At 40.8% G+C, this 27927-nt stretch overlaps 2 protein-coding genes across 9 annotated transcripts in view; both read right to left on the bottom strand.

Moving 5' to 3' along the window:
• tns1b (tensin 1b) overlaps nucleotides 1–12259 on the bottom strand; it is a 247597-nt gene extending 235338 nt beyond the window's left edge. For 4 of the 7 annotated variants that reach the window (XM_039817471.1, XM_039817474.1, XM_039817475.1 and 1 more), the window contains exon 1: nucleotides 11920–12257. In XM_039817471.1, coding sequence (XP_039673405.1) covers nucleotides 11920–12018 — 99 coding nt within the window. In that variant the 5' untranslated portion in view covers nucleotides 12019–12257. Of the gene's footprint in view, nucleotides 1–11919 lie in introns of all 7 variants that reach the window. The other 3 variants (XM_039817480.1, XM_039817472.1, XM_039817476.1) reach the window with 3 other exon arrangements.
• A 7962-nt stretch (nucleotides 12260–20221) lies between these two features.
• LOC120570203 (mitochondrial chaperone BCS1) lies at nucleotides 20222–27742 on the bottom strand. Of its 2 annotated transcripts, none has more exons than XM_039818433.1 (8): nucleotides 27533–27742; nucleotides 26960–27348; nucleotides 25584–25723; nucleotides 25203–25397; nucleotides 24588–24651; nucleotides 24295–24467; nucleotides 22359–22476; nucleotides 20222–20627 (listed from the first exon to the last, which is right to left on the bottom strand). In XM_039818433.1, exons 2-8 carry the CDS (start codon nucleotides 27277–27279, stop codon nucleotides 20378–20380), a joined length of 1260 nt encoding a protein of 419 aa, XP_039674367.1. In that variant the 5' UTR covers nucleotides 27280–27348; nucleotides 27533–27742; the 3' UTR covers nucleotides 20222–20377. The 2 variants fall into 2 exon arrangements, with proteins under 2 accessions (XP_039674367.1, XP_039674366.1); XM_039818432.1 differs by having other exon boundaries at nucleotides 27542–27742.
• Nucleotides 27743–27927: the final 185 nt, after the last annotated feature.

Raw genomic sequence — 27927 nt, 5'->3', positions numbered from 1 at the left:
ACAATACATTTGAGGACTTTGGGGCTTTGGGAAACACTGATCAAACATTTCCACCATTTTCTTGACATTTTATAGACCAAACAACTAATCGAGAAATCGAGAAAATAAGTAGTAAATTAATCGTTAGTTGCACCGACTACGTTTCCCCTCCCTTTCCAGTGAGAAACAACATTCCAGTGCAAATACCTATGAAATTCCTCCACAGCGGAATGTCTAAGTGTGCAAACCTATCCTTTAAAAAAACCAGTGAGGGCGAACTAGCAACAATGATCTGCCTCGGCTTGTTACAAGCATTGGTGCAAAATAGAGAGAGAGGAAAAAAAACAGAGGCTTTCTTCCTGTGTGTATTCAGAGTAAATGCAGCATGTCAAAGGGGGGATTTATTACGTCCCCAAAGAAAAACATTCTCCCGATGATGAAAACATGATTGGGCGACCTGGGTAGCCCAGCCTAACTTCTGCTCCACTGTCACAGTAATTACCCTTGGAGCCCCGTGGCATCCGACCTTGGTGAAAAAGACCCCGGGAAAAGAGGAGAGCCACAAAGACGCATTTTGAGGCGAAAGGGATGCGACCTGGGAGAGCCGAGCTCCCTGTCCATCACTCGGAAGTGTTGTGAATGGCTACAAAGGCCCCCAGAGTGAGACTTTGTGGGATTTTCGACGTTGCCAAGAGCAAATGCCACATCGCTTTGCCAAGTATTAGGGGAGAAGACAAGAAAATCCCCCCCCCTACACGTAGAGAAATATCAACAAAACTGCAGCATAAAGGCCACATTCACGGGTGCACAAAGCCATAGAGGCTGCATGGTATAGGGCTAAACCGAGTGTATTATGTTGCACGGATGCCACAAGGTCTGAGGCAGAGGTGGAAGTTAGGCCTCTGCTTTACATTCCAAGAAAAGGAGCACGCAACCGTGACTCTCGGGGGGGGGAATACAGTTTCCCTATGCCTTAATCTATCATTCTGACTGTCACTCTATCTACTGTGCATTGCCAAGTGAATTAAAGACACTTTAAGGAGCTCAATGAACGCCTTTTGTATCCTATTATCTTCTTGTTCCCCAGGCTTTGTGGGCAACATTACGCATCACAGAATCAGTAATGTCTTGAAAGGCTGTTTGGAAAAGAAATATCCGCTCATCGGATTCACACATGCTTTCACAACGAGGCTTTGAAAGTAAAGGCGTTGACTTCCAAAATGGATAAAAAGGCTCAAATTATCAGCGATTCCATGCTAGCTGCTGGCTCAAGCTGAAGGATTTCTTCTCAAGTTGTACAATTTAACACAGGCATCTACATTCCTTGACAGCATTTTGAATACTCTGAAGTTGTACGTAACAATCTATGCAGTGTAAGGTTGTCGAGATACAATGCTAGTATAAAAAAGCAATACCACGGCAAAAAGATCCTAGGCATACAAAATAGGATACATTTTTTCTTTCTTTTTTATTAACAACCTGCACACAGTGCTGCTAAAGAAAAAGACACTGAACACTTACCAACACATTTATAATAATGTGATTGTTTGACTGAAAAAGAGATTTTAGATATAGTATAGTTTCTGTACTTTCGATACTGTTAGAATGTATTATAAACAGAGATCACATCATTTTTAAACATGTGGTTATCGTTTTAAACATGTGGTTATCGTTTGAAACGTGGTATCGAAAAAAGTATCGAAAAAAGTATCAAAGTTTCGCTACTTTTGACAACCTTAATGCATTGAACATCTCACTCCACATTTACACAATTTAACTGATGTATATTAACAATACATTTAAGATTGTCATACTTGATTGTTGGAATGTTTAGGTCATTCTCTGGAGCTCATGTCAACAAACATCTGATGGGCTCCAAACTAAAAACTGAGACTAAAATAAACTGAAATATCTCAGTGTGAATTCAATTTGAATGTTATTTTATTCATCTTCAAAATAACTCTTCTAATGCATAATTATTGTTTTATCATTGTAAGCTTAATGGCCATAACTCTTTCTAGTATGGTTGTGTTCTTTTACACCTGCTCTCTTTCACTGAAATATATTCATACATACTGTACATAATCATGAATGCATGTAAGGTTGATTATTAGATTAAAAACTGCTCTGATCATTGTTTTTTTTGTTAACTCTTATGAATGCACAAGTTTCTCATTAAGTAACTGGATCACATCATCCAATTAATGGGAGGGAGGTTTCTGGGAAGGATGCAGACTACAGAAAAGCATTTCAAAGTGAGCTAAATCATAAAGATACTTGCTGCTCAGAGCTGGTTTAACCAGCTGGGAGTGGCACGTGGGAGAGGGATACACGAGACAGACAATAACTTCACTCACAAACAGATGTCTTTGATATCTTCCCTTATTAGCTGAATGAGTGAGTGAACTTTGTACACTCACCCGGTAGGTCCAAATCTGAAGCGATCTCTCCCCAGCTCTTCTCTTTATCATTCCCATTATGATACTCTTTTGATGATACATTAAACAGGCACTCGTGCTGTTGCCACATCTCCACCATCCTTTCTTCCAACTCAGTTGTCCACCGGACCCGTACTACAGCTGCTTTCGCGGACATTTATCGGGGCGATGTGTCTGCGAGCAGATCGGGAGGTGCAAGATTCGATCTGTGAACGCCTCACATTACAGATAATCTGCACCGAACATTGGAACCGATCGAGGTCCTCGACAAGATTTTTTCTCAGATTCTCGGGAGGGGTAAATCGGGCATAAATCGGCCTAAAACTCCTGTAGTGTGAGCAAGGAATAAGCTGTCCTATTGAATAAAGGCCTAAAATGGCAAAAAAAATGATCTTGAAAAAAATATAAATATATCCAGTGTAGCATTTACTGCCTGCATTTACTGTCATGTGAAGAATATGTTAGGGCTGCTCAATTATGGAAAAAATCATAATCACTATTATTTTGGTCAATACTGGAGTCACGCGTGACTGAAAACCAGATTACTCATTGACTTTTGGAAAGAGGTTAATGTTAAGTATTGAACGTAAAAAAACAGTGAAACAAATCAACAGTGAAAACACCTTGAACTGTGACATGTCCCTTTATACTAGTGCTGTCAGTTAAACGCGTTATTAACGGCATAAACGCAAAACCATTTTAACGGCGTCAATTTTTTTATCGCGAGATTAATGTTCTTTTTGGCCTAGCAAACTTTGTAGTTTTTTTCACATGCTGTTGCAACAACTAGTAACGTTAGAAAAACTACAACACCACACCGGATCTAGCTAGACCGGAAACAAAACAACAGGCACGCCGCACACACTTGTTTGGGCTTGCGAGCCGGCCAAAGAGTAGCAGGCTAACGTTACGTTTTGAGTGGATGGCGAGCGCGAGACGCCGAAATGGATGCCAATAAGATTCTGAATGGAAAGTTCACTTTTAAAAAGTTGCCAAATGGTTCTATTGACAAGACCAAAGTGATGTGTGTGTTTTGTCGTTGTGAACGGAGCTATCATCGCAGCACGTCCCGTCTGAAATACCACTTGATGGCCAAGCACACAGCTGATGCCAATTCTCCGCCCCCCCCCCTCGTCAAAGCCAGGAGACAAAAGCACAAAGCAAGCCGATCCACTTTTCCATGTTGATAAGAGCATTAAAATGAGAAAAAAAATAATGGGACAAAAAGAAATCAAGGGACATTTAGAATAGATAAAAATGTGCGATTAATTGCGAGTTAACTATTACATTAATGCGATTAATCGCGAATAAAAATTTTAATCGTTACTACTTTATACGTTTCCCGTTCAGAACACAAGACAAAAAAAGTTTACTTGCAAAACGTAATGTGCAAAACAATAATTTTTTCTCGATTGTTTCTGTGATCATTAGGAGCCAAAACCATAATCGCGATTAATTGCACAGCCCTACAATAGTCCTATTTAGAGAAGCTTCCTACTCTGAAATAAAATGCAGAAATATGGGCAAGAGGTTAAATTCCTGTTTGCATGGGCATTAAAAGGTAAAATGACAGGGGGTTAACCTTGCTGAGGCATCACAACCCTGTCCCGGGTCAAGCACACACTGGGCACTTTTCCACAGAGGAACACACAGAGAGGGTGTTGTTCTGCAGCCCATGTGTGGGTCAGTGCCGGCAGGTAGGAGTGAAATGATAGGCCTCCCCAGAGACACAGCACAGAGGACACACTGTTTCCCCATAGCGAAAGCATCCGCTGGAATGCAATATGGGGCGGCAGGTAACTTTCAGTTCACCACATACCTTTATTGAAAATCTTCACATCCCAGGAAAGCCCCAGCCTGCCGTCTGACACTTTGGTGGGAATTCAGAAACGGGGCCAGAGAGCTGGACTTGACAGGCATCAAACTGAAAAGAGGATTAGTTTCTTAAGGAGGAATAGTCTGCGGTGTTACTTATGGTGAGAGTTTGGGCTGCCCGTTACTTGAAACCCATTGAAGGCTGGCAAACAGATACCTGTCCTAGATTGGATTTAATATCTCTTTAAAATGGTTGTAGTTAACATTATGTGCATGTGTAACATTAAGCTTAATTGTACTTGTACTTGTGTGTGCATCTTTTATTTAAACATTAAAAAAAAATCATTAAATAACACCGACCATTTATGTCTATTTAAAAAACAAGCTCTACTTATACCACTTTACAAAGTAGTTTCCATAAAGGCACACCAACACATGACTTTTCTAATGTAAATATGCACTAATTTGCGCAAAACAGAATGTCTGTGATGAGTTTTTTGTAAAGTGTAAACGTAGCGTTAAGTTAGCTCCCTAACGTTAAGGTCACTACAATTAATTGTAGCTAGCACTAGCTCCAAAAATCGCTAAAAGTCGGCAGATGACATAATACGCTCATTTGAATATTCATGTTGTTGCGCATAATTTCCACAAAGCTAAAGCTTAGAGCTTAGAGTCAGCTGACTGCCTGAGCACAATATGGGCAAATAAAATAAGGTGAAAATTCACAGTCAATTCAATCTGAACATGTCTTTAGATCAGGGCTCTAGAGTGCGACCAATTTGGTCGCACATGCGACCAAAATTTGTAAGGGTGCAACTAAGATTTTTCCTAGGTCACACCGGTGCACCTAACGTCCTCGCATCCGAACGAAGTTTTTATAACCTTAGATGGTCAATAATGCATGCACACTTTGAACTGTTAACGGACTTTACTTAACGTCTGCAGCAGCCCACATACACAGGTAGGAACACACAGGAGAAGCACATGTCAACAGGGCGGGGTAACCTTCTTAACGTCCCTGGGGGGGAACCTGGGTTAAATAATAAAGGTTCCGGGGTGCAGTACCCTTAAACACAGCGACACAGTTTCAGTCTGCAACAGAAGTGATGTCGTTTATATGGATATGGTTTAATGTTGCATTACATGACCCATTCCTTCTGTAAAGCTGTGCCTGTGTTTGGATCTCTCCTCCGCGCAGCCCCCCCCCCATTCACTCACACACGGCTCCCCTGCAACATGGAGAGACACAGCACCGCCGGTCCACATGCTCTACACGCAGGTGTCACCAACACGGTGCCCGTGGGCACCAGGTAGCCCCCAAGGACCACATGAGTAGCCCTCAGGCCTGTTCTAAAAATGAAAATTGAATATTGATATTATCTGCTTCCCATCTTGCTAAGTCATTGTTGATAATTATTGTGAGAAATCATTAACATGATCAGTGTCTTCACATAGATGAGCATCATTAATCATTAATAACCTTATATAACTATCATTAATCATTAATAATCATATAGGCAAACTGAGCACATTTGTTATTTCAGACGAGTGTATCAAACTGGTAGCCCTTCGTATGACTCAATACCCATGAAGTAGCTCTCAGTTTCAAAAAGGTTGGTGACCCCTGCAGTCTACAGTTTTAATTGTTCTTAACACAGCTGTATATTGTTAAGTATGAGAGGGAAACCTGTAGTGATACCAGTGTTTCCGCTGGTAACTATCTGTTATTGTGGCCATGACGAAAAACACATTAGAAGTTATTGAATGCAACTAACTTCAGTTGGTTGAGTAATAGCGTGTAAGACAGAGCCTGCTGGACCTGGGCGAGAGATGTGACCTATGGCCAGAATATCATAAAAATGCAGCGCAGTGACGATACAGACATTTCATAGTTTACACAAGATGTGTGTAACACCGCTGACCCGCCAAAGCGCATTCAACCCGTGCTGGACCCATTCATAATGAGTCAGCCGTCACTCTGTGAGTAGCATATGCTTCAGTCCATCGCACTCCCCCTCTCTCCCTCTGTCTCCCTATGTCTTTCTGTCTGTTCTTTTTTTTGTTTTTGTTTTTAAGATTTCGGCCTTTATTTTGTTAGGAAAGCTGAAGACATGAAAGGGGAGAGAGAGGGGGGAATGACATGCAGGAAAGGGCCGCAGGTCGGAGTAGAACCCGCGCGTCGTCTCTCTCTTTTATTGTTGTTGAAAACAAGTGAAGGAGCTTTCTCAGATATATATATTTTTTTATATATCCTAGGCTATTTATTTCAGATAACTTTCATTTACATGTGTTGCAGCTGTATATTTTCAAACTGGTATAGGAAACCATGTCTTTGCATTTTATTCGAATCACAATCTGTTTTAATAAAAGAGCTTGTGAAAAGTGGCTTTGACTTAAAACTGAACATTTAGCCCACTTTGTAAAAAACACAGAGCTATATATTGTGTATCGCTATTCAGCGTTAACGGCGACGCGTGTAAAAATTTGGGTGCACCTAAATTTTGTGTTGGTGCACCTAAATAAAAAAGTGCACCAGTGCAACCAAGGCAAAAAGTTAGTCTGGAGCCCTGCTTTAGATTGTGATTTGCTCTTCACCAGCTCCTATTCTTTTTACATTGGCTACTCATCCCTTGACACTGGAAACACTGCCAGCTATTCTGATCTAATGTGCTGGGAGTGGCTGCTCAAGTTTTTATATGGGGTGGTTACTGCAAGCTTTTGGGATTCAATCATACAAAAGAAGCCAAAGCAATGAACTGAACATAGTGGCTAAAACTGATTTCCAGTTTTGTTTGTATATATATATAAAAAAATAAAAAAAACATAAATGGAGGTTTAAATTAGATTATGAACCCAATCAGAACATTTGACCCACAATATTAAATTCTACATTTTATTTTATTAAAATAAAAATGCAAATTCCATGGGTTGTATTTCTGTAAAGGATGGTATTCTCCAAGGTGTGCCTGACCTGGTTTGCAAGATGTGCCAACCCAACAGTATAATGTATCATTTAATGCCATTCTTGTAAATGTAGAGTATGTCCTGTCTGTCAGCCTATGTACTGTCAGCCTATGTACTGCCATTATACAACCACTCCTAGATGCAAAACATGGAGCGCACATTCTTCCTGAAGCCTTTTAAAGACCCCTCATCTGGTTCAAAGTCTCTGCTGGGTACTTTGGTTTTACATGAGGGTTTTACTTTCTGGCTGATTGTTATCGCTCTTCAAAGTTCTGCTCCACAGGCCTTCCTGAGCGCCGCTTCTTCTTCTAGGACACTAACCACAAGCATCGCACATATACAGTACAAGGAGCAATTACCACAGGGATCTGAGCACACCTCCGACACAAACATCAGCATGAAAAAAAGAGCAAATGGTATTAAAAAAAAATGCTAAGGTGAGCACAGCATTTGGTAAGTTACTGTAAATAAGCACAGACATTCAGAAGCATTCTTCAGATCCTTCAAGATCAATCAGGGAACCATTATAGTAGTTTTAGAGTGATTCAAATTCTGACAACATAAACTACCTAAATCTTCTTCAGCCAGGTCATACTGAACAGCTCCACATGCACAAGCCTCTTCTGATATCCTACTTTTAAATCATAAGTGATTGTTTATACTCAGCATGACGGACACTTGGCAACTTCACTCGAGTGACTATTTTCAACACTTCAGCACCACTTCATTATTTCAACCACAGCTCTGTAGGATGGAGTCAGGGCATTCATTTCCCACAGCTCTCCATGCGCCCACAGCCCTACAGGCCTCGGTGCCAGCTGTTTGTCTGTGCCACCGGACAACTCAGCATATCTGGGAAAAGTCATCCGAGATGTCTGGAAGTGTTTCTTTAGTGTTACTTCCCAGCAGCAGGAATTATACTGGTCAATATACAGTATATGTCTGTGTTGTGGTGGGAATCGAGGCCAGTGATCCCCAACCAGGGGTACTTGTACCTCAGGTATATAATACAGATGCTATTGGTATTGGTAAAGATTGTGGAAAACTCAGATAAGAAAAATAGAAATTATGGTTGGATGAAAAAGGATAAAGGAATACACCCACATATTTGTATTTAGGATACAAATAAACAGCCAAACCAGATATTTTAATTACAAGATATTTATTGTCACAATAGCCGATAAACTACTACATTAGGCAGACTGCACAGAATATGCATCCCACGACCTCAGTCAGTTGTCAGTTCACCTTAGCAACTGCAAGTTTGCAAGTGAGCAGAGAAGTCCAACTAAATGGCTAAATGAAACGGAGAAATAGTTGAAACATCCAGCTTCTGACTACCAACCCAAATGTTGGTTAGTACACATTTAAACTTGATGGGCGGCTGCAGGGGTATGTCACACAGAAAACGTTGGAAAACCCTAGAGTTTAAATATTACTACACAGCCTTTTGGTTACACTGTCAGTTCATTTAATACCAGGGCTGGGTTAAAATAATTGATTCTCCAATTAAAATAGATCTATGTTTGAGTGATCTGATACCGATTAATAAAATCCTAAAATTGATCTTTCAATATATGCCTTTTCACCATGGATGTATAAGGGCATCATTTATGTGACACACACAGGGGGAGCGGAGTTCGTGTCCCGAAAGAACTAAAGGGGAAAACACAAGACTTTCACCCAGGAAACGGTGTGTTCGTGTCCCGGGAGTACTACTTAAGGGAACCCCTTTTTTAAATCCAAACCACAATCTATTTTCTAATCTTAACTGGTCTTTTTGGTTCCTAAACTTAACTGTTGTCGTCGCAAGACAGTCACCTTTAGTCAGCTAAACTCAACTGCAACGGCCACTGAAACTAGCGTAACCTTGCGGTGCTCTGTATCCGGCTCACAGTCACCTTTTCTCTGCTAAACTCAACTGCAAAGGCAGGTAAAATGACTGTGACGATAGCACAGCGACGGCGAGCAGCTTTTCGTTTAAATTCAACATGGCGGCCACCAAAGCGCAGCAACCCGTTGATAGGGTTGGGCATCGAGAACCGATTCCTACTTGGAATCGTTTCAAAAATTACGATTCCATCGGAATCGTTTCTTTATTGGAATCGTTTGGAGGATTTGGTTTTAAATCTGATCATGGGTTCCAAATTTAACATGCGCAAGTTTTGGTTTCCATAGCGGCCAGGCGGAATTGAAAGGAAGAATCGGAATTGGAATCAGAATCGTTAATATCCAAACGATGCCCAACCGTACCCGTTGATGCCACTGTCGCTGCTACATCACCCGGATCTTTGGTCTGATTGGTTGAAGGACTATCCAATTGCGCCCAGAGGCATTTGAGCGGCGTCCGTTGGTGACGCCCCTTTGGAAATGGGCTGTGAATGAAGCTTCCCCAGACCCACTCTCAGTTACAACTGTGAAAGGTCTGGTGTCAACCAGGCTAGACAGTCCCCCTTACCTAATTGATATTGAATCAAAAATGTAATCGAATCGGGACCTTATACATCGGAATCGAAACGGGAAATCATTGTTGATTCCCAGCCCTATTTAATATAGCCAACCTGATGCCATATTAGCTCTGAATGCGGGAAACAAGCCCTAAATCATTCATGATCAACTCCAAATATTTGTCACCAAACAGACTCACCTACTGGAGGCCAGTGACAGACTGGGAGCAAAAAACGGCCCTGGCATTTGCAACACACCGGCCCTATTTTCAAATCACACCAACCCTTACCAAACATTGAGATAAAAAGCAATTTAAAAAAAAACATACAGACTTAATAGAATGCAGAAATTCAGAACACACACCGAAAGGACACACACTACTATCACTACAGTCTGTGTCATATGCCAACAACAATTTAACTTAATAACTGACCTCTTGTGTGTCAATAACCTTGGAAATTAGTAACTCTGGCTTCCTAGTGAATCTATTCACGCAGCTTAATGCAGTACACTTGGGCCAATCTTGAATATTTGTGGCCGCATGTGCTCCAAATTTCAGATGGCCATTCTGTCACTGCCGCAGGCTCATTCCAGCCACAATTTGGCATTGTGACATAATGAGCCCACATGGCATTCTTTTTCTGTTGATTTCTCTGTGATAAGATGGTGGCAGGTGTTGTTTATATACAGAGGTGGGAAGACAAGTGTGAAGTTGACTCTGATGGTTATGGATTGGAATGGAATGGAATAAATCCTCCCTGACTGGTCTCTGCTGTGTGAAGTGAGGTTTTGGGGTCACACAGAGAAATCAGTGCAGGTCACTGAGCACTTAATGCAGAAAAAAACTCACATTTTAGAAACGAAACGAGAAACGAAAACAATGCCAAACACAAGTGTTAAAATGGTCTTATCATTTCAGCTGTACTTTTAGGCCTATATATTGTTGGGTAGTGTATTTAATAATAAAGCATCATATTTTATAAACTGCATGTGTTTTGTGTGCAAACATCTTCATTTGTAAAGTAAGCCGTCAGATGAATGTAGTGGAGTAAAAAGCAAATATTTCTCTCTGAAATGTAGCAAGAAAATGGCATGAAAAGAAAAGACTCAAATAAAGTACAAGTACCTTGAATTTGCACTTAAGCAAAGTTTAAAGTTTATTTAAAGTTTAAGTAAGTTAATGTAAAAGTACTTAGTTACATTCCATCACTGGGCACTACTACTAATGATCCCTGTAAGTTGTGTCTTGCAGTGCAAGCATGACTGAACTTGGCAGTCCTTGTAGTGAATGGTTTACCTCATTCACTCTCAGAAGCAGTGTGAATGTCAAAGCAGGCATTAAACACACAATACTATACCTGGATTGATGGTTCAACAAGCTGTTTGTTACTTATGTAACAACCCCTGGCTATACCAGTGGTGGGATGTAACTAAGTACAGTAGTCTACTGTAGGCCTACTTAAGTACAAATTTGAGGTAGCCTTGTACTTGGCTAGTCTTTTCTTTTCATGCCACATTCTACTTCTACTCCAGTACATTTCAGAGGGAAATATTGTACTTTTTTTACTCCACTACATTCATCTGACAGCTTTAGTTAGGCCTACTACAAGTTAAGCTTTTTGCACACAAAACACATTAAGTTTATATAATTCAATGTCTTATTATAACTTAAATTAAACTGCACAACGATGTACAGGCCACAGCTGAAACTGTTTTGATCGTTTCCAGTTTCTAAAATATGTTTCTAATTGAGTAATTCTACAGTAGAATTACTCAATGAGAAACATATTTACTTACATTTTCCTGGATATTTACATACTTTTACTTAACATTTTAAAGGCAGGACTGTTATTTGTAAGAGAGTATTTTTACAGTTTGGTATTAGTACTTTTACTTTTACTTAAGTAAAGGAACTGAATACATCTTCCACCACTGGCTATACTCTGGTTTGTAAGCTAGCTGAAACATGCTATTATTGATGCTGATAGTCTTTATGTGCTTTTAGAGGACTCACTGTACATTCTTTATGTTTAGTTTGTCAAGTCAAGTGGAACCAAAGGTCGAAAGTTCTTATCTGAATCCAAGTAGAACATAAAGATAGTCAGTTGGGTTATAAAGCATTCATTTACATGCAAATAAACGTGTCAAAAAGCCGCGAAAACAACCTGAACATACACGCAGCCCCGTCAGCACGAGCTCTAATGTCAGCTCGTGTTTTGACGTGTCTGCACGCACTTGCCACCTTTCCTAAGTTAGTTGTGCCAGCAGTTCTTACCTTTTTCAGGCTCTCTTTCTTCTTCTCCTCCTCATGATGATGAACGGGCATTTGCAGAAAGTCTTCTTCACAGCAGATGAAGCTCACCGTGCATCCCATCCAGAGCGCACGTTCAAACCCATTCAAACTAAACTTCACCACTTGGTTCCCTTCTGTCACGCAGCTCAGCTGTGTGGCTACTTGCCTACTTAATGTGACTTTATTCCGCTCAAACAGGAGATTAGTCGGCGCAGGCTTCGCTCTGGCATCCCTGCGTTGTCAGACTAAAGGAGTTTTTTAGGAGGTTTCGATGAGTTTCCCGCACTTGTTTTTTAGTCACCGTGCGCTGACTGGCTGCCACGCTGAGGTGAAGTGACTTCTCACTGCAGACTGTGGAGACAAACAGGTAGCCTGCAGCGCTGCGCTTTGACATGTGTTGCTCTCTCTCTCTCTCTCTCTCTCTCTCTCTCTCTCTCTCTCACACACACACACACACACACACACACCTTTACGTTTGTTTTCATAGTGTTTTCAGATCGGTGGCTCATGCGTCACTCACTTAGAAGGGGCTGATTATTTCAGTGGTTCCCAGACTTTTTTTCACGTCAAAGACGCCCAGACTGACACAAATTAGACCAGGAACCCCATTTGGTAAGATTTTGTTCCAGGGCCCCACATCTTTTATTATTTTTTATTTAATTTTGTTGGGCTTTTCCGCCTTTAATGGACAGGACAGCTAGGTGAGAAAGGGGAGAGAGAGAGAGGGGGAAGACATGCAGGAAATCGTCACAGGTCGGATTCGAACCCTTGACCTCTGCGTCGAGGCATAAACCTCTATGTAGGCTATATGTGCGCCTGCTCTAGGGGAGAGTGGGGACGGTTGCAAGGTGTGGCAGTTGCAACCATAGACATAATATAATGTCTATGGTTGCAACATTGCTGATTTCTCCAATCAGGAATGAGCTAGTCATGAAACTCCTAATGCGCATGCTCAGTAGGCCCCTCCATCTGTCTGGAAGTTAACAGCCACATGTCATCGTTCCTTATGGGAGAACTGAAATTCAAGGTGAAAAAGTAACTTTTTTTACTACCAGATTTTTTTTTCATACTGTCTAAACTGTTTAAGTATTGATCTTCATCGTTATATAGTTTGAATGTGCAGTTTCTTAGCTCTTAACAGACTTAAGTACATGTGTATGTGTTAAAGCTAATGTGTTAGGCTAGCATCACTAGTTTTAAGATGGCTTTTGGGGTGCAACTGTCCCCTATGCAACTGTCCACACATGGTGTTGCAACTGTCCCTCATGACAACAATAATGACAATTAGATAAAATTGACATAAAAGGCAATTCAGTGGTTTAATAACTCCGGTCTCAAATAAACAACTGACTTTGTATAGATCCGGTGTCGTCGTTGTTAACGTGGTTGTTTCTATATAACTGTCTTTTTGTTATCTGTTGATGTATTTGTCCGTGTATATTGTCATGTGCATGAAACATACCGTGAAAACAAATCTACTTCATGGGACAATAAAGATCTATCGATCTATCTATCTATCTATCTATCTATCTATCTATCGTGTTACTTATGGATGGAATTGGGGACCCCCTGAAATCCCCTCAATGACCCCAATCACCACTTTGGGAACCACTTATTTAATAGCATAAATGTCAACCTGACATTCAGAACAAAATATGCTCAATTTATTTGGTCCCAGACTGTGTGAAAGAAAGCTATTTTACCCTGTGTTTTCACATCAGCTGGTGTGCCCATTTGACCCAAGAGTTCACATGTGGCCTGGGCTCCTAGATGACCTCCAGTCCCAGCTGATTCACCAAACCTCTAGACTGAGTCAGTCGCTGCACAGTGCAGGATCCCTGTAGTCTGAGGAGCACTCAAGTTCAAGGCCTTTGTTCTTTTCATGCAATTATGCTGCCCCCTGCTGAGGGATATGTGAAATAGTAGTTGGAAGCCATACCATGAGCGATACTATAAAAGTTCTACAGGGAAGGGACCCTACTTGGTCGGAGTACGTTTCGTTCCAGATGGGTCTGAGTCCCTTTGGAGTTATCACATATGCGCAAAAAATGCTGACTAATAGGTCTGAGTTCTTCTTGAGGGCTTAAACAGACTAAGTGTGAAAATGCCCTTTTGATTTGGAGCTGTGCGGACTATTTTCCAGTAAAATCAAAACACAACTCAAAGTTTTGACTATATACAGTTGGTTGTGCGCCCGGACAACTCAATTGGTAGAGCGGGTGCCCATATACAGAGGTTTATTCCTTGACGCAGTGGGCCCGGGTTCAACTCCGACCTGCGGCCCTTTGCTTCATGTCGTTCCCCCCTCTCTCTCCCCTTTCATTACTTCAGCTGTCCTGTTAATAAAGGCCTAAAAATGCCCTAAAATAATCTTTATATACAGTTGGTTGCCGTTATATTTGACTATACAGTAAAATTTAACCAGTATAGTGAGAAAATGAGAAGTTGTCTTATAGTCCATGAGCCAGGGGGGTTGATCGGTATCATCGGGGGGACAAAGGCTCATAGTGATTTCTGGCAAGGTATACACCCCTAGTACTAGAAAAATCACGATAGCAGTGCAGGGGTGGTAGTGAATCACTTTTTTTCAGCTCATGAAGTTACTAACCCCCTAAGATAAATTCCGGTGTATATCTGGTTTAGGCTCATGGTAGGGATATTGTCAATATTCTATAATATGGTGCTTGGTATCAATGGAAAGGGGAGCTTTTAGGCTTTCATTTAAGCCCAGTACTGAATCTGTCTGACAATCACAGAGGTCACATGACTTCATTCAACCAGAAATAACTTTCTCCCAATTTCCGCCTAAACTGTATGCTTTCTTTTATCCCTGGGGCATGACAGAACACCAGGGACACAAAACTCAACAACTTCAATAAAATGGCCTGTATTACCGACAGGGCTTCCAGGTCAGGTGAGCAGCGCTGGGCAACGATCCTGCGGTCGGTACTCCATTCATTCTGCACAAAAAATGCAGTCCTCCTCCTCTGGTCTTGCCGGAGTTCTTGTCTCGATCCTGCCGGTAGCTAGCTCAGCGTGCTAGATGCCAACAACAATCCACGGAGCGTCCGGTCTGGCTAGGTCCTCCGGGACGTTATGAGCCGCCTGGAAGGCTCCTGTAACGGCTGTGTTGTATCGTAGTCCTATTGATTAGGTCAGTGTGGCTGTACTTTTATAAAAATACACCGACAGGAGAGCTAGCAGCCACTGCACAATTGCACGCCGCCATCTTTGTTGACATTAGTGAATGTGTAGCGTTCCAATGCGTGTTTTGAAGTGTTATTTTCTAAGTAATTTAAATACTCGATAATGTCAATTTGCACATCGTTAACACAACAACGACAATATTATCGTAGACGATATATATCGCCCACCCCTACTATAGGTATAATGTCCCTCTATCTATTCCCAATCAATTCACAAGCACAAGAGAAAAAGTATTTTGTACTTACATTTAATACCCCTGGAACTCACTGGAAGTTGATTGAAGATGGCATAGTTGGTAGTGTTGTTATAACCAGTCAACTGAACCCACGATCTTTTCACAAAACTGACAAAACTGTCAAAATCCATCATTACGTGCATGAGCTACTTTCTGACATTCTAACTGAAAGTGGCTGAATATCAAAATACACGATAGAAGCATTTTGTTAAACCACTTACAAGTGTTATGTTGACAACACTATTGAAACAATTACTTTTTATTACAACTGTACATGAATAAAGGGGCCATTTGGCCCTGGACTAATAGGGTATTCTATTTGTCCATTCTATTGGCTCCATTCTATTTTGAAGACTTGTGCCGGCTGCATAAGTCTAATTTAAGGCTCTCACATATAAATAGTATGGGTATATTGTACATTTTCTGAATCATCAGAGTGCCTTGAGTATTGAAGTTGTTGAGTTTTGTGTCCCTGGTGTTCTGTCATGCCCCAGGGATAAAAGAAAGCATACAGTTTAGGTGGAAATTGGGAGAAAATGTGTGTTATTTCTGGTTTAAAGAAGTCATGTGACCTCTGTGATTGAAAGCCTAAAAGCTCCCCTTTCCAATGATACCAAGCACCATATTATAGAATATTGACAATATCCCTACCATGAGCCTAAACCAGATATACACTGGAATTTATCTTAGGGGGTTAGTAACTTCATGAGCTGAAAAAAAGTGATTCGCTACCACCCCTGCACTGCTATCGTGATTTTTCTAGCACTAGGGGTGTTTACCTTGCCAGAAATCACTATGAGCCTTTGTCCCCCCAGATGATACCGATGGCCCAAATTTGGGGCCCTGGCTCATGGACTATTATATGTGTTCACTGATCACACAAACCATGAACAGCATGAGAAGACATCGAGATGTAACTGTTGTCACACATTAGCCTGTCCAATAAGGACCTGCCAATCAAGTTGGGACCTGTAACGGGACCTTATCCTGGGTTGGGTTGACGCTTTTGTTAAAAAAACATCAACACATGCTTTGTTTCTGTGTTATCAAAGCAATTTTTTCAGGATGAATAAAGTTCTCCAGCAAAAAGTTGTTAGGCCTGGGGCCCGTTTCAGGAAGGAGGTTTAACAAACTCTGAGTGTAACCCTGATGTCTGAGTTGATTTACCCTGAGATGGGAAACTCTGAGTTTTCGGTTTCAGAACAGCTGATATGAGTTGGTTCAATCAACTCAGAGTAGGTTCACACGCGTGCACCACCACCATAAAAAGGCAGCATGAATGGAGCCATGATACTACGATTCACCATGGTAACAACCACAAACAAACTGGTCAGCGGAAATACTCATGCGCACAAACAGCGAGTTAAAAAAAGCAACACAGAGGCTGCTGTAAAAGAGAGAGAATTTGCGTGGGAGAAAATTGCTGCTACAGTAAATGCGTATATATAGGCTATTGTATCATATTTAACCCTTGTGTTGATTTAGGGTCAAATTGACCAGTTTTCAATTTTTATTTTATATCAGAAAATATGGGACGTAGAAATAAGTGCTGAAAATGTAAAGAAAAATTTTACAACTTAAAACGGTTTTTTTTTCAAGGTTGATAGGAAGACCGCACAAGGTATTAATAATAAGTATAGCCTAATATTACTGGTGAAATGGTATTGAACCTAAAATCTATTTCATTTAAGTGCAATACTGCGGGCGAAAAAGTACTGTAGCCTACTCCCACTGAGGCTGCAGCACCATTAACAGAATTATAATTCATAATGTTTTATTTCAAAGGGTTTACATCATTCACCTGCAATACTGTGGAACTCCTTTTTAATGGCTCTTACTGGTTTGTGTCCAGAGAACACTAGCTACACAAACGTTTAAAACACGTTTTCGAGTCACTCTTCTGACGGCGCTTTGCTACAGTGGCTTTATGCTCCGCATCACCAATGTTGTAAAGAAAACTGCCGTTTGCAAAAAAAAGTAACGTGACACAAATAATCTGCTGGGCTGTACAAGCATAAGATGGGTGACGTTAGTGATATGAGGACGGATAAGGTTATGTAGGCTACATAACTGATAAGACTGGGAAGAAAAACGATACTGCTCAAATAGGAAGTTGTCAGGGTTTCAATATCATTTCTGTACATATATATATATATATATATATATATATATATATATATATATATATATATATATATAATACACACACACAGTACAGGGCAAAAGTTTGGACACACCTCATTCAATGTGTTTCTTTATTTTCATGACTATTTACATTGTAGATTCTCACTGAAGGCATCAAAACTATGAATGAACACATATGGAATTATGTACTTAACAAAAAAAGTGTGAAATAACTGAAAACATGTCTTATATTTTAGATTCTTCAAAGTAGCCACCCTTTGCTTTTTTGGTAGCGCTGCAAACCCTTGGTGTTCTCTCAATGAGCTTCATGAGGTAGTCACCTGAAATGGTTTTCTTTATTTTGTATATACAGTACAGGCCAAAAGTTTGGACACACCTTCTCATTCAATGCGTTTCCTTTTTATTTTCATGACTATTTACATTGTAGATTCTCACTGAAGACATTAAAACTATGAATGAACACATATGGAATTATGTATTTAACAAAAAAGTGTGAAATAACTGAAAACATGTCTTATATTTTAGATTCTTCAAAGTAGCCACACTTTGCTTTTTTATTAATAAGGGAAAAAATTCCACTAATTAACCCTGACAAAGCACACCTGTGAAGGTAAAACCATTTCAGGTGACTACCTCATGAAGCTCATTGAGAGAACACCAAGGGTTTGTAGAGTTATCAAAAAAAGCAAAGGGTGGCTACTTTGAAGAATCTAAAATATAAGACATGTTTTCAGTTATTTCACACTTTTTTGTTAAGTACATAATTCCATATGTGTTCATTCATAGTTTTGATGCCTTCAGTGAGAATCTACAATGTAAATAGTCATGAAAATAAAGAAACACATTGAATGAGAAGGTGTGTCCAAACTTTTGGCCTGTACTGTATATATAAAAAACACCCTGCGAAGTAAAGCAGCTTCTTCATCAACGGGATCGTCAACAAAAGGAAATGCCATGTTTTTAGAAGAAAAAAAAAACGTTTTAAGTCTGCCTAACACGGTTAATAAACCAACACAATTTTTTTTATTCATGCCGATAACAAACTGCGCTAAAATGCACCGGATACAGACTGAATGAGGAAATGAAAGAGCGCTGTGTCAGAGGGAGGAGCGTTCTCTTAATACATCCATGGGGAGACTGAGAGAAACTTGAGGTTTCTTGAAGAAAACCTGCTCCCGATCAGGTTAGGTTCACAGGCTCAGTTACCATAGTAACTGACTCTGAGGTTAAGTTACCTCTCTTTCTGAAACAGAAAACCCAGAGATTCCCTCATCTCAGGGTTAACAAACTCAGAGTTTTCCCTAAACCTGCTTTCTGAAACGGGCCTCTGGTGGCAAATGTTGGTGCCAAAAGGGCCCGCCTGGGTCCAGTCACAGACTGATGGAGCTTTAAAGCGCCCATATTATACTCATTTTCAGGTTCATAATTGTATTTTAAGGTTGTACCAGAATAGGTTTACATGGTTTAATTTTCAAAAAACACCATATTTTTGTTGTACTGCACAGCTCTCTCTACCTGCTGTAGATCCTCTTTTCACCTGGTTTCTGTTTTAGCTACAGAGTGAGACCTCTTTTCATCTTCTTCTTCTGTACTATCTTTGATTGCACTCGCACATGCTCAGTAGCTCAGATGTAGATCATGTCAGCTAGCTAGCTCCATAGAAGTAAAAGACAGGCTGTTTCTCCAACTTCAGTCAGTTACAAGGCAGGATTAGCTGGGAGACTTCTAAATGAGGGCGCACATGTAAGTAGTTCTTTTGTAGATTATGGTGAACTTATGTGTGTTGTAGCAGTGCTTTGCTATTGAGAACGAGGTACCATGCTAGTGTTAGCATTAGCGTTAGCATTCTAATGCTAACGCTACGAGCTAACGGTTGCGGTTAGCCAGCTCATTTCGGACTGTGACGTCACAGTCCGAGCCGATTTTGAACAGCTCACTAGGAGACTGAAGGCAGGACACATTCAGAAACCGTATCTCACTCAAAACAGCATGGATGGATTTTTTTCAAAGTTTGTATGTGTGTGGAAGCACCAGAGACACAAAAGAACACCCCAAATACCAGAAAAAGTGTTTTTTTTCATAATATGGGCACTTTAAAGCTGCTCTAAGCGATGTTGGGTGATGTCACTTCTTGTTTAAGTATTGTCAAACAAAATGGAGGTTAGCTCTCCCCTCCCTCCCCCTCATCCCATCCCCTGCCCCTCCCTTCTGTCCCTTCCACGCACTAACCCCCCCAACCCCTACCCCCAAATCCTTCTTGCCGGTTATTGTCTGGAATGCAGGAACACTGTTATGTTTGGTGGTGCAGGTTGGCCCAGTTTGTTTTTGTTGCCGTTTGTGGAGCCTGGGCTGTCTACAGAGACCGGGTTTTTTTTACAGTGTGTTCAGGGGACAGGCAGCTCGCGGATAATGAGGAGATGTTTGCTGTATGTGACAAAAAAATTTTGTAGCCTAAAAAACGCGTGACATCACTTAGAGCACCTTTAATGTAGAGCCAAATAATTTCTGTTATAACAGAATCATGGACTGAATCGCGACTTGAGAATTTAAAAAAAGCTATAAGACAGATTTAATAGGTGGGCCACCATGCTTGCAATACACTGGGGGGAACCCTGCTTCACTGCTGCCCGTTGAGCAGCTCCAGCTACTGTAGGGCTTCAGTCCCTTGCTCAAGGGCACTCCATAATAGTAGATGGGTATTTTTTTACGTGTATTTATTTGGTATCAATCATATACTGCATATACAGTCCATGGCATCAATGCACATCTGTCCTATTAATACCGTAACTTCAACTGGAAACATTTTTCTCTTTATTAAGTAATCAGTCTCCAAACCACCTTGCAGTCCTGCCATTATATTAATTGGGCAACATTGTCTATAGATCCTGCGGGGTCCATTTTGTGCAGCAGAAAGTGTCCTTGCACCTGGGCAGCGCTGATCTCCGAGTGGACGGCCAGCGCACGCTCTGCGAACCGCTCGCCCTCAGAGGCAGGCTCGTCTGGGTAGAACCGCCGGAACATCTGTGTAAGCTGCCAGTGCGTGCAATTCCCAATGTACTGCTTCAGATCCACACGGCCGGGTCGGATCAGCGCTGCGTCCAACCTGTGTGCGCAGATTACAAGCGGGACTGGCAGTTAATGTCACTGAAAATGCTCCGAAATGTTTGTAAAACTCACATGTGAAATGTCAGAGAACACATTTAGGTAGCCATAACATAGGTTGTAGTGTCTATTTAAAAAGATTTATAAATGGAACTGGGTTATTATTATAGTTTTTACTATAGTTTATAGTACTTTGAATTAGTTTAAATATTTCAAAGCTGCATTATATATATTTAGCCACTAAGGGGCAGCATAAAAAGCCAAAAACACAACACTGACATATTATCACCTTATAAAGTTGTTATGGCAAATGTGTTAGCTAACTGTTGTTTTTTTTTTTGTAGATCCAGCAGGCACAGAGTAACAAAAGCATTTACATAAGTCCAATATTTTGTCTCCCTTTGGCTCCATTTGGTCTCCATAAACTCCTGAGAAACATACGGTATATGTCACTTCAGCATACATTGGATTTTATCAGTGTTTCTACTAAAAAGAAAATCTGCTGTGGCTGGGACAGGGTTCATAAGGGCCGAGTTTGTAGGCTGGCAAACCAAAACAAGGTCCCAGAATAGGGAACTGCAGTGGGTTGATTGTTCTCTGTGGTTAATCACGAGTGAATCTTTTGCATTCCACATATTCATCTAATTGAACGGTAAGATACAAATATAAGTGTTTGTTTTGCATTTAGTTATATGTTTTAAATTTCACGCAAATCTGCCTTGTCTATAATTTGTCAAGGAAAAATTCCACCTCAAATGACCTACCATATTTCGCCAAACAATGAGGTGTGATAATATTAGACCCGTGCAAATCGGCATCTCTGTGATTCGGGGTTGTATTGGCTGCGTTGCCAAATATAAATGAAAGTTTGGACAGAGCCTTGACATCATATGTGGGAGATAATGTTAATAAATTCAAGTAAAATACAGACTTTGTTTATCCCGTTATATCACTTACAAAAGATGTATATGATTGGAGCAGCTTTGTTTTGGATTTCTTGACCTTAACATCGCGGGCACTAAAATCAACGACATAAAATAAAAAACCAGGGTATACATGCATTTGGATTACATTTTTGCTATTCATTTGTATTAGTGTCAAAGATGTTTTCCTGTTTTGCATCAGGGCTGAAGACGGGGGGGGGGGTGGGGTGGGGTTCAGGTGGTTCGAAAGGCCCCGGCCCCCCGTCCCCTACTGCCAAAAGGTCCATTGTTTAAGTCAGGTTTTTTTTAAAACTAGTTTATTTGTTGTTGTAATAAACAAGTATCTTTTAAAATAATGACCGCCAAAAATTTGAATTCCCCTCAAATAAAAGTAATCTAAACCAAACCGAAGCCCTAATCTTGTTAAAAGCACCACTTATGTGAATGTGTTAACTGGCCCGTGACATGTAACAACCAACTTTATGCACTCATGGCAAAACGTTTGAGGTGTGCGTGCATTTGGACTACAGAAGGTGGTACATGATCTTGGTAAGCAATTTGACAACCTTGTAGTAAATATTTTCGGTGCATCAAAAAGCGTGCTCGTTAAGATACCAGCAGACAAACCAATCCAGCACAAATTAGTGCATAAAAAAAGGTCACGAAAATTAATTTAAAAAAAATAATTGAATACAAAATGAGGGGAAAACTGAAAGAAGGTCCCCTCTTCCACTAGGCTGGCTACGGGCCTGTGTTTTGACAATAACACATTTCATAAGCACTGTTTACAAATTTGCTTCCAACAGTACCTGTCAATGAAGTTGGTGGTCATAAAAACTATTCTGGCCTCAGATGAGGCCACTCCATCCAGAGAATTAAGCAGGCCGCTGAAGGTCAGTCTTCCCATTCCCTGGTAGGCCAGAGGGTCTGGGGAGGCAAAGACAGAAGGGGTTTGAAAGTTACCCTCAAAAGAGAATGACACACAAAAGAGTCTCAAGGTAATGTAAATAGTGGAGCAAACATGTCATTTCTAATCATATTGATATAGAGAGGCAAAGTCCCTCCACTTCCGGTGGACCATTACAGGACCATACTTTGGGAAAAATATGTATGGTAGTGAAATAATGATTTGATCCCGTTTGAATTGAGCCATGGATTACACATATGATGTTTGTCAGTTTAAAAGATAATTTTGTAAGTGAAGAAAGTCTGTCGAAAAACTGTTTGAAGTATTAAACTATGAAAATACATAATTAGAAAGACTACACACAAGTGGCCGGGTTAGCTCAGTTGGTAGAGCAGGCGCACATATAGAGGTTTACTCCTCGACGCAGCGGTAGCGGGTTCGACTCTGACCTGCAGCCCTTTGCTGCATGTCATTCCCCCTCTCTCTCTCCTTTCATTTCTTCATCTGTCCTGTGAAAATAAAGGCCTAAAAATGCCCCAAAAAATAATCTTAAAAAAGAAAGACTACACACCCCAAAGTTCCATTAGCGACGTCTCGCTGAAGCTACGATGTTTGGTACCGGGATGTAACGTTACTCCCACAAAAAACGGGTCTTGCTCGTTCTTTCGCTTCTCGGCTGATAAAAAGACGCTGGATAAAACAGGTAAGCTTTACATGTGTTGTGGGACAGAGCTAAGCTAGCTAGCGAGCGAGCAATGTGATGTAAATTGTGACATGTAGTTCACTGAGCAGTTCAAACTAAACTAAGTGGTACTGCTAAAAAACCTACAAACTGAGACTTTATTCAGTTGCAAAATGATCTTTTAACCCTTGTGTTGTCCTTCGGGTCCCAGTGACCCGAAGGACAACACAAGGATTATGTACTTCCATTTACTTTGTTGAGAATTGCTCTCTAAACAAGGGTTAATACAGCACCTTAGTTCTTGTTTGTACAGCATTTTGGTCAGCTTAAACTGTGTTTAAATGTGTTCTAGAAATAAACTTTACTTACTTACTTTACAAGAAACAGGGTTTAGAGAGCAATTCTCAACAAAGTAAACGGAAGTACATCATCCTTGTGTTGTCCTTCGGGTCACTGGGACCCGAAGGACAACACAAGGGTTAAAAGGACAAACATCATATGTATAAGGGATAGACCGATTAGCGGCCCTGGCTGATTAGCGGGCCGTTTTTTGGCAGTTTGCTGATTATCTGTGTCTGTGTTTTATTTGCCCAATAACCGATAAAAAGTGTGCTACTTAGGCTCCGCTACAGCTCTGTCTGTCCCCTCTGCTTCAGTTTCACTCACCACTGAGTCTGACTTCATGTCCCCCCCCCACAATACTATCTTTTACTGGTAGTATGTTGAAAGTTTCTAATCTATTAAATAATTGCTTAAAGCATTTTAATTAAGTATTGTGTTAGAGTTTGTAACATTCCAAAATCTTAATTTTGACTTAAAGATTTTGATTTTCACTGCAAATGCATATCGGTTCCAAATATCGGTTTCATTAACTACTTCTAATTAGGTATCGGCCATGAAAAACCAGTATCAGTTGATTCCTAATATGTGTAATTCAAACTGGATGAAAAAAATGATTTGTCTCTCCCCATTCACTACCATACATATTTCATATACAAAATTAAGGTCCCATGATGATCCACTGGGAGGGGAGGGACTTCACCTCTCTGTAGTAAAAGCAAGTAACAGCCCAATTTTAAAGTTCAACTTTTTCTTTAGGTTGATGTTACTTTAGGTTAACAAAATCTTAAACCACTGGTCCTCCCCTGCTACTCACTCTCTGTGGGAGTCAGGTCTCGGCTGACGAAGGCTGCATCTACATCCTCCAGCAGTATGATGCTTTGCTGCGGTGCCACGCTCAGGAGGTGGTTCAGACGGTCATCTGAAAGGCTGCGGTCACTCAGACTCATCAGACAGATGCTGTAGCCCAGCTCGCCTGCCAGTGCCGTGCTGGAATATAATGAGCCACAAAGATGTAGGTCAAATTCACCCAAGTATTTGACATACAGCCTGTTTTTCAAACTGATTTTAAACAGGAAGGGTAAGAATTCAAAACCAAAGCACACTCACATAAAGCTGCTTTTTCCACACCCTGGGGGGCCGTACAACAGGTATCCTCTTCTGTAGGGGATGCCTGCATCCACAAATAACAAATATCAACATGGTCGTACGGAACACAGACTAACTGAATTTCCGAGCACATTTTTTTAATAAGAAAAAAAAAATCTATTAGGGAAAATTCCCACTGATTTGCATGTTTTAGTTTTAACTACAAATCGTATGTTACATCGCTGCAACCATTTTACAAGCATGCCAACATTTATGAAAAATCAGCTTGCAGATTATTTTTCCTGTTAAATTATTATGTTGTTGTTGATTTTAAAAAGGTGTGCTATTGAGTAATTGTGACAAGTAGAAAGTGCTTTGAAAATTCTGATGAGTTGATGCATTCAAGTGCATGTCGAAAACTGCACTTGCACAAGACTCGCTCAAATGTTAGATGTCAAAGTGTCAGTAAATGCACCAACAAGAAAGACTTTATGGAGTCTGCAGGCAGGCGTAACACCTCACAACAAGTCATGAAAATACAAAATCATAAATAATATATTAAATAACAGGTAAATATGAAAATCAAACATGACTTCCATATGCACTGAATGAATGAGTCTGAGCTAGACATTCTACCTCTGTCTGTGTACCACTTGGGGTTTCCGATGAACTCCTTCACATCATCTACGATCCTTTCGGCCACGCCCCCCTCCAGGACCACAGAGCTGAGAGGTCTGCGTCGCCGTGGAAACCCAAAGGGCCTCCACTCAGCACCCATGGCTGTGTACATCACTGTCCGTCCCTCTTCCTGCTTTAGGGCCAATTCTCTGGCTGCAAAACAAGATTGAAAACTGCACTGAATGGCCTGAAATGGTAAATGCAACATAAGTCGAGTATATTACAGCTCTCATATAGCAAGCCTCTGTGAGGTGTGTGTGTGTGTGTGTGTGTGTGTGTGTGTGTGTGTGTGTGTGTGTGTGTGTCAGGTATATACTGCAGACCTGTGTAAACCTTTACCTTCTTGTAAGATATTAAAGAAAATCTGTCTGTCTCTGCCTAAAGCAGTGAAGGTGACGGACTCCCACGGGGTTCCAGTGTGCAGATCCACCATCTGCTTCTCTCTGGTCCTCTCCACCCTGATCCACCGCCTCCCGTACCTGCAGACAGAGAGAATAGTATTTGTCAAGCAGAGTAATACATGTAGGTATCATCTCTGTATTTGTAGGACATACATCTTCAACCTGATGGGGGGTTATCAGTTTGTTAAGTGTATCTGTCAAAGGAAGACTCTGAAAAATTGATACACGCATTTATTACAAGTAGATTAGATTACTGTAACGGTCTTTTCACCGGCGTTCCGAAATCAACTGTGCAGCGAGTACAATTAATTCAAAATGCGGCTGCACGCGTTCTGACTGGAACAAAGAAGTTTGAACATATTACACCTGTCCTTAGACTTTTACACTGGCTCCCAGTAAAGGCTAGAATTGATTTTAAGATTCTGCTCCTAGTATATAAAGCTCTCAATGGCCTTGCACCTCAGTATATTACAGATATGCTTATTATATATGAACCAGCAAGAACCCTCAGATCCACAGGCAGTGGTCTTTTAACCATCCCTCGCTGTAACTCCAGAGCAGGGAGGCTGCTTTTTGTGTCTATGCCCCAAAGATATGGAACACCCTGCCAGTGGAACCGAGAGAAGGCCTCCACACTGAACACTTTTAAAAAAAGGATAAAAACCTTTCTTCTACAAAAGTTTATGAATAACTGAGTTTGTCGCTGTTCAATGTTGATCTTTTATGTGTGTGTGTGTGTGCATATATATTTTACTCTGTATAACTCTGTATAAAGTGTTTTATTTATACTGCTTTTGTACAAAGCACATTGTGTTATATTAACTTATATGAAATGTGCTATAGAAATAAAGTTTGATTTGATTGGTAGGGCTAACAGATTCAATACTTTTTAGGCACCAACAGAATAGCTTCTAAAAGTATTGAAAAATGCCTCCTCATTCAATACCAAATTTCAATCCCTAAGGAGTAAATTTCATCAGCGTCAGAGAGCCAGTAAGAACGCAGCATGCTTCTACCAAGATCTAATAATGTTTATCATTGGCTGTCTAACGTTACACGTCATAGAGACACGCAGGAAAAAACTCTACGTTACACAGAGTCCAGAGCTGATATACATAGTAGGAGCTGAAAATAAATAAAAAAGATTTGTGCAATGTTGTAATTTCTTTTTCTTCTTCATAAAATTGGTATATTGGTATATCGCTTAGGAACCAGTATTGAAGTCATGGTATTGGTATCAGTACCAGTACCGGTATACGATACCCAGCCCTATGTACAATGCTGAAGTAGATTTAAAATGAGTAATTGACTGACCAGATGATGTGGTTCCCAGGGCTTGGGTGGAAGTCAAACTGTGTCTGAACCCGTCCACTCTCATGTGCCAGGTAGGAGGTCTCCACGCTCAGGTGCTGGGTGTGCTTGGCGTGTTTGGTGATCCAGCTCAGCAGCCAGTGGTAGCTCTTATCCCTGCTGGGAACTTCCAGAGTGATCATGTAGTTCCTGCGGAAGAAGATCATTCCCACCTGGGCACCTTTCCTGGCCACGGCCAACGCTGTCCCAACCCCAACCAGTCCAAAGCCAGCCCCGAAGTATGGGTTGTCCTTCAGGCCGTCCAGAAAGTCTGACAGGGGCATGTTGCTGGTATCTGCACACCCCCAGTGGAATCACACTATATAGTTGGAACACTTTGCAGGAGCAAAGACCTACAGACAAAGTGCAAACTCATTTGACCTGTGTGACAGTCCAGACTGTCCGATATAATGTTAGTATGATATGTGTCAGTAGCTGAAGACTTGCTGCCAAGCAGGGAATCTTAAAATGTAATAACAGTTAATGCTATTTTCTAATGATACATCCGGACGGGGTAAATAATGAGCTAATATCCACCTGACTTGCCTTCAATGTCTCCATCTCATGCCGCTGTCTTGGAGGCTATCGGTTCCAGTGTACACCGTTTCTTTCTAAACAGCACTGTTCAACCAACTAAAATACTCATGCGTGCAATGTATGGATGTGTTGCAATAGTGCGTTATGGTTATTATCATTGACATATATATTAACATGCAGCGACCTCTACTACACTTCCTGTGTTTGACAAATATCGTTCCGACTGTTCGCCTGCCCTCAAACATTCGTTCCTCTTCCCTGTTAGTGTTATCTTAGCATAATTTTGCTCGCATGCAAAGATGACAAATAACTTAGATAAATATGTTGTTGGATAACATAGTTCGTGCATTTTACTGTAGACTGTACGGACCGCAACGGAGAATTTAATTGCTAGC

Source organism: Perca fluviatilis, chromosome 12, assembly GCF_010015445.1.
Source record: "Perca fluviatilis chromosome 12, GENO_Pfluv_1.0, whole genome shotgun sequence".
Taxonomy (NCBI): Eukaryota; Metazoa; Chordata; class Actinopteri; order Perciformes; family Percidae; genus Perca; species Perca fluviatilis.
Note: the sequence above shows the minus strand (reverse complement) of the source record. Positions and strands in the feature narration are given on the sequence as shown.

Excerpts from the sequence above, each read along its gene's own strand:
- LOC120570203 (XM_039818433.1), bottom strand. The coding sequence starts at position 27,279 with ATGCCCCTGTCAGACTTTCTGGACGGCCTGAAGGACAACCCATACTTC. Across the intron at positions 25,398-25,583 it reads CTTTAATATCTTACAAGAAG|CCAGAGAATTGGCCCTAAAG; the intron begins GTAAAGGTTTAC and ends CTTGTTTTGCAG. Across the intron at positions 20,628-22,358 it reads ACCACCAACTTCATTGACAG|GTTGGACGCAGCGCTGATCC; the intron begins GTACTGTTGGAA and ends CTGCGCACACAG.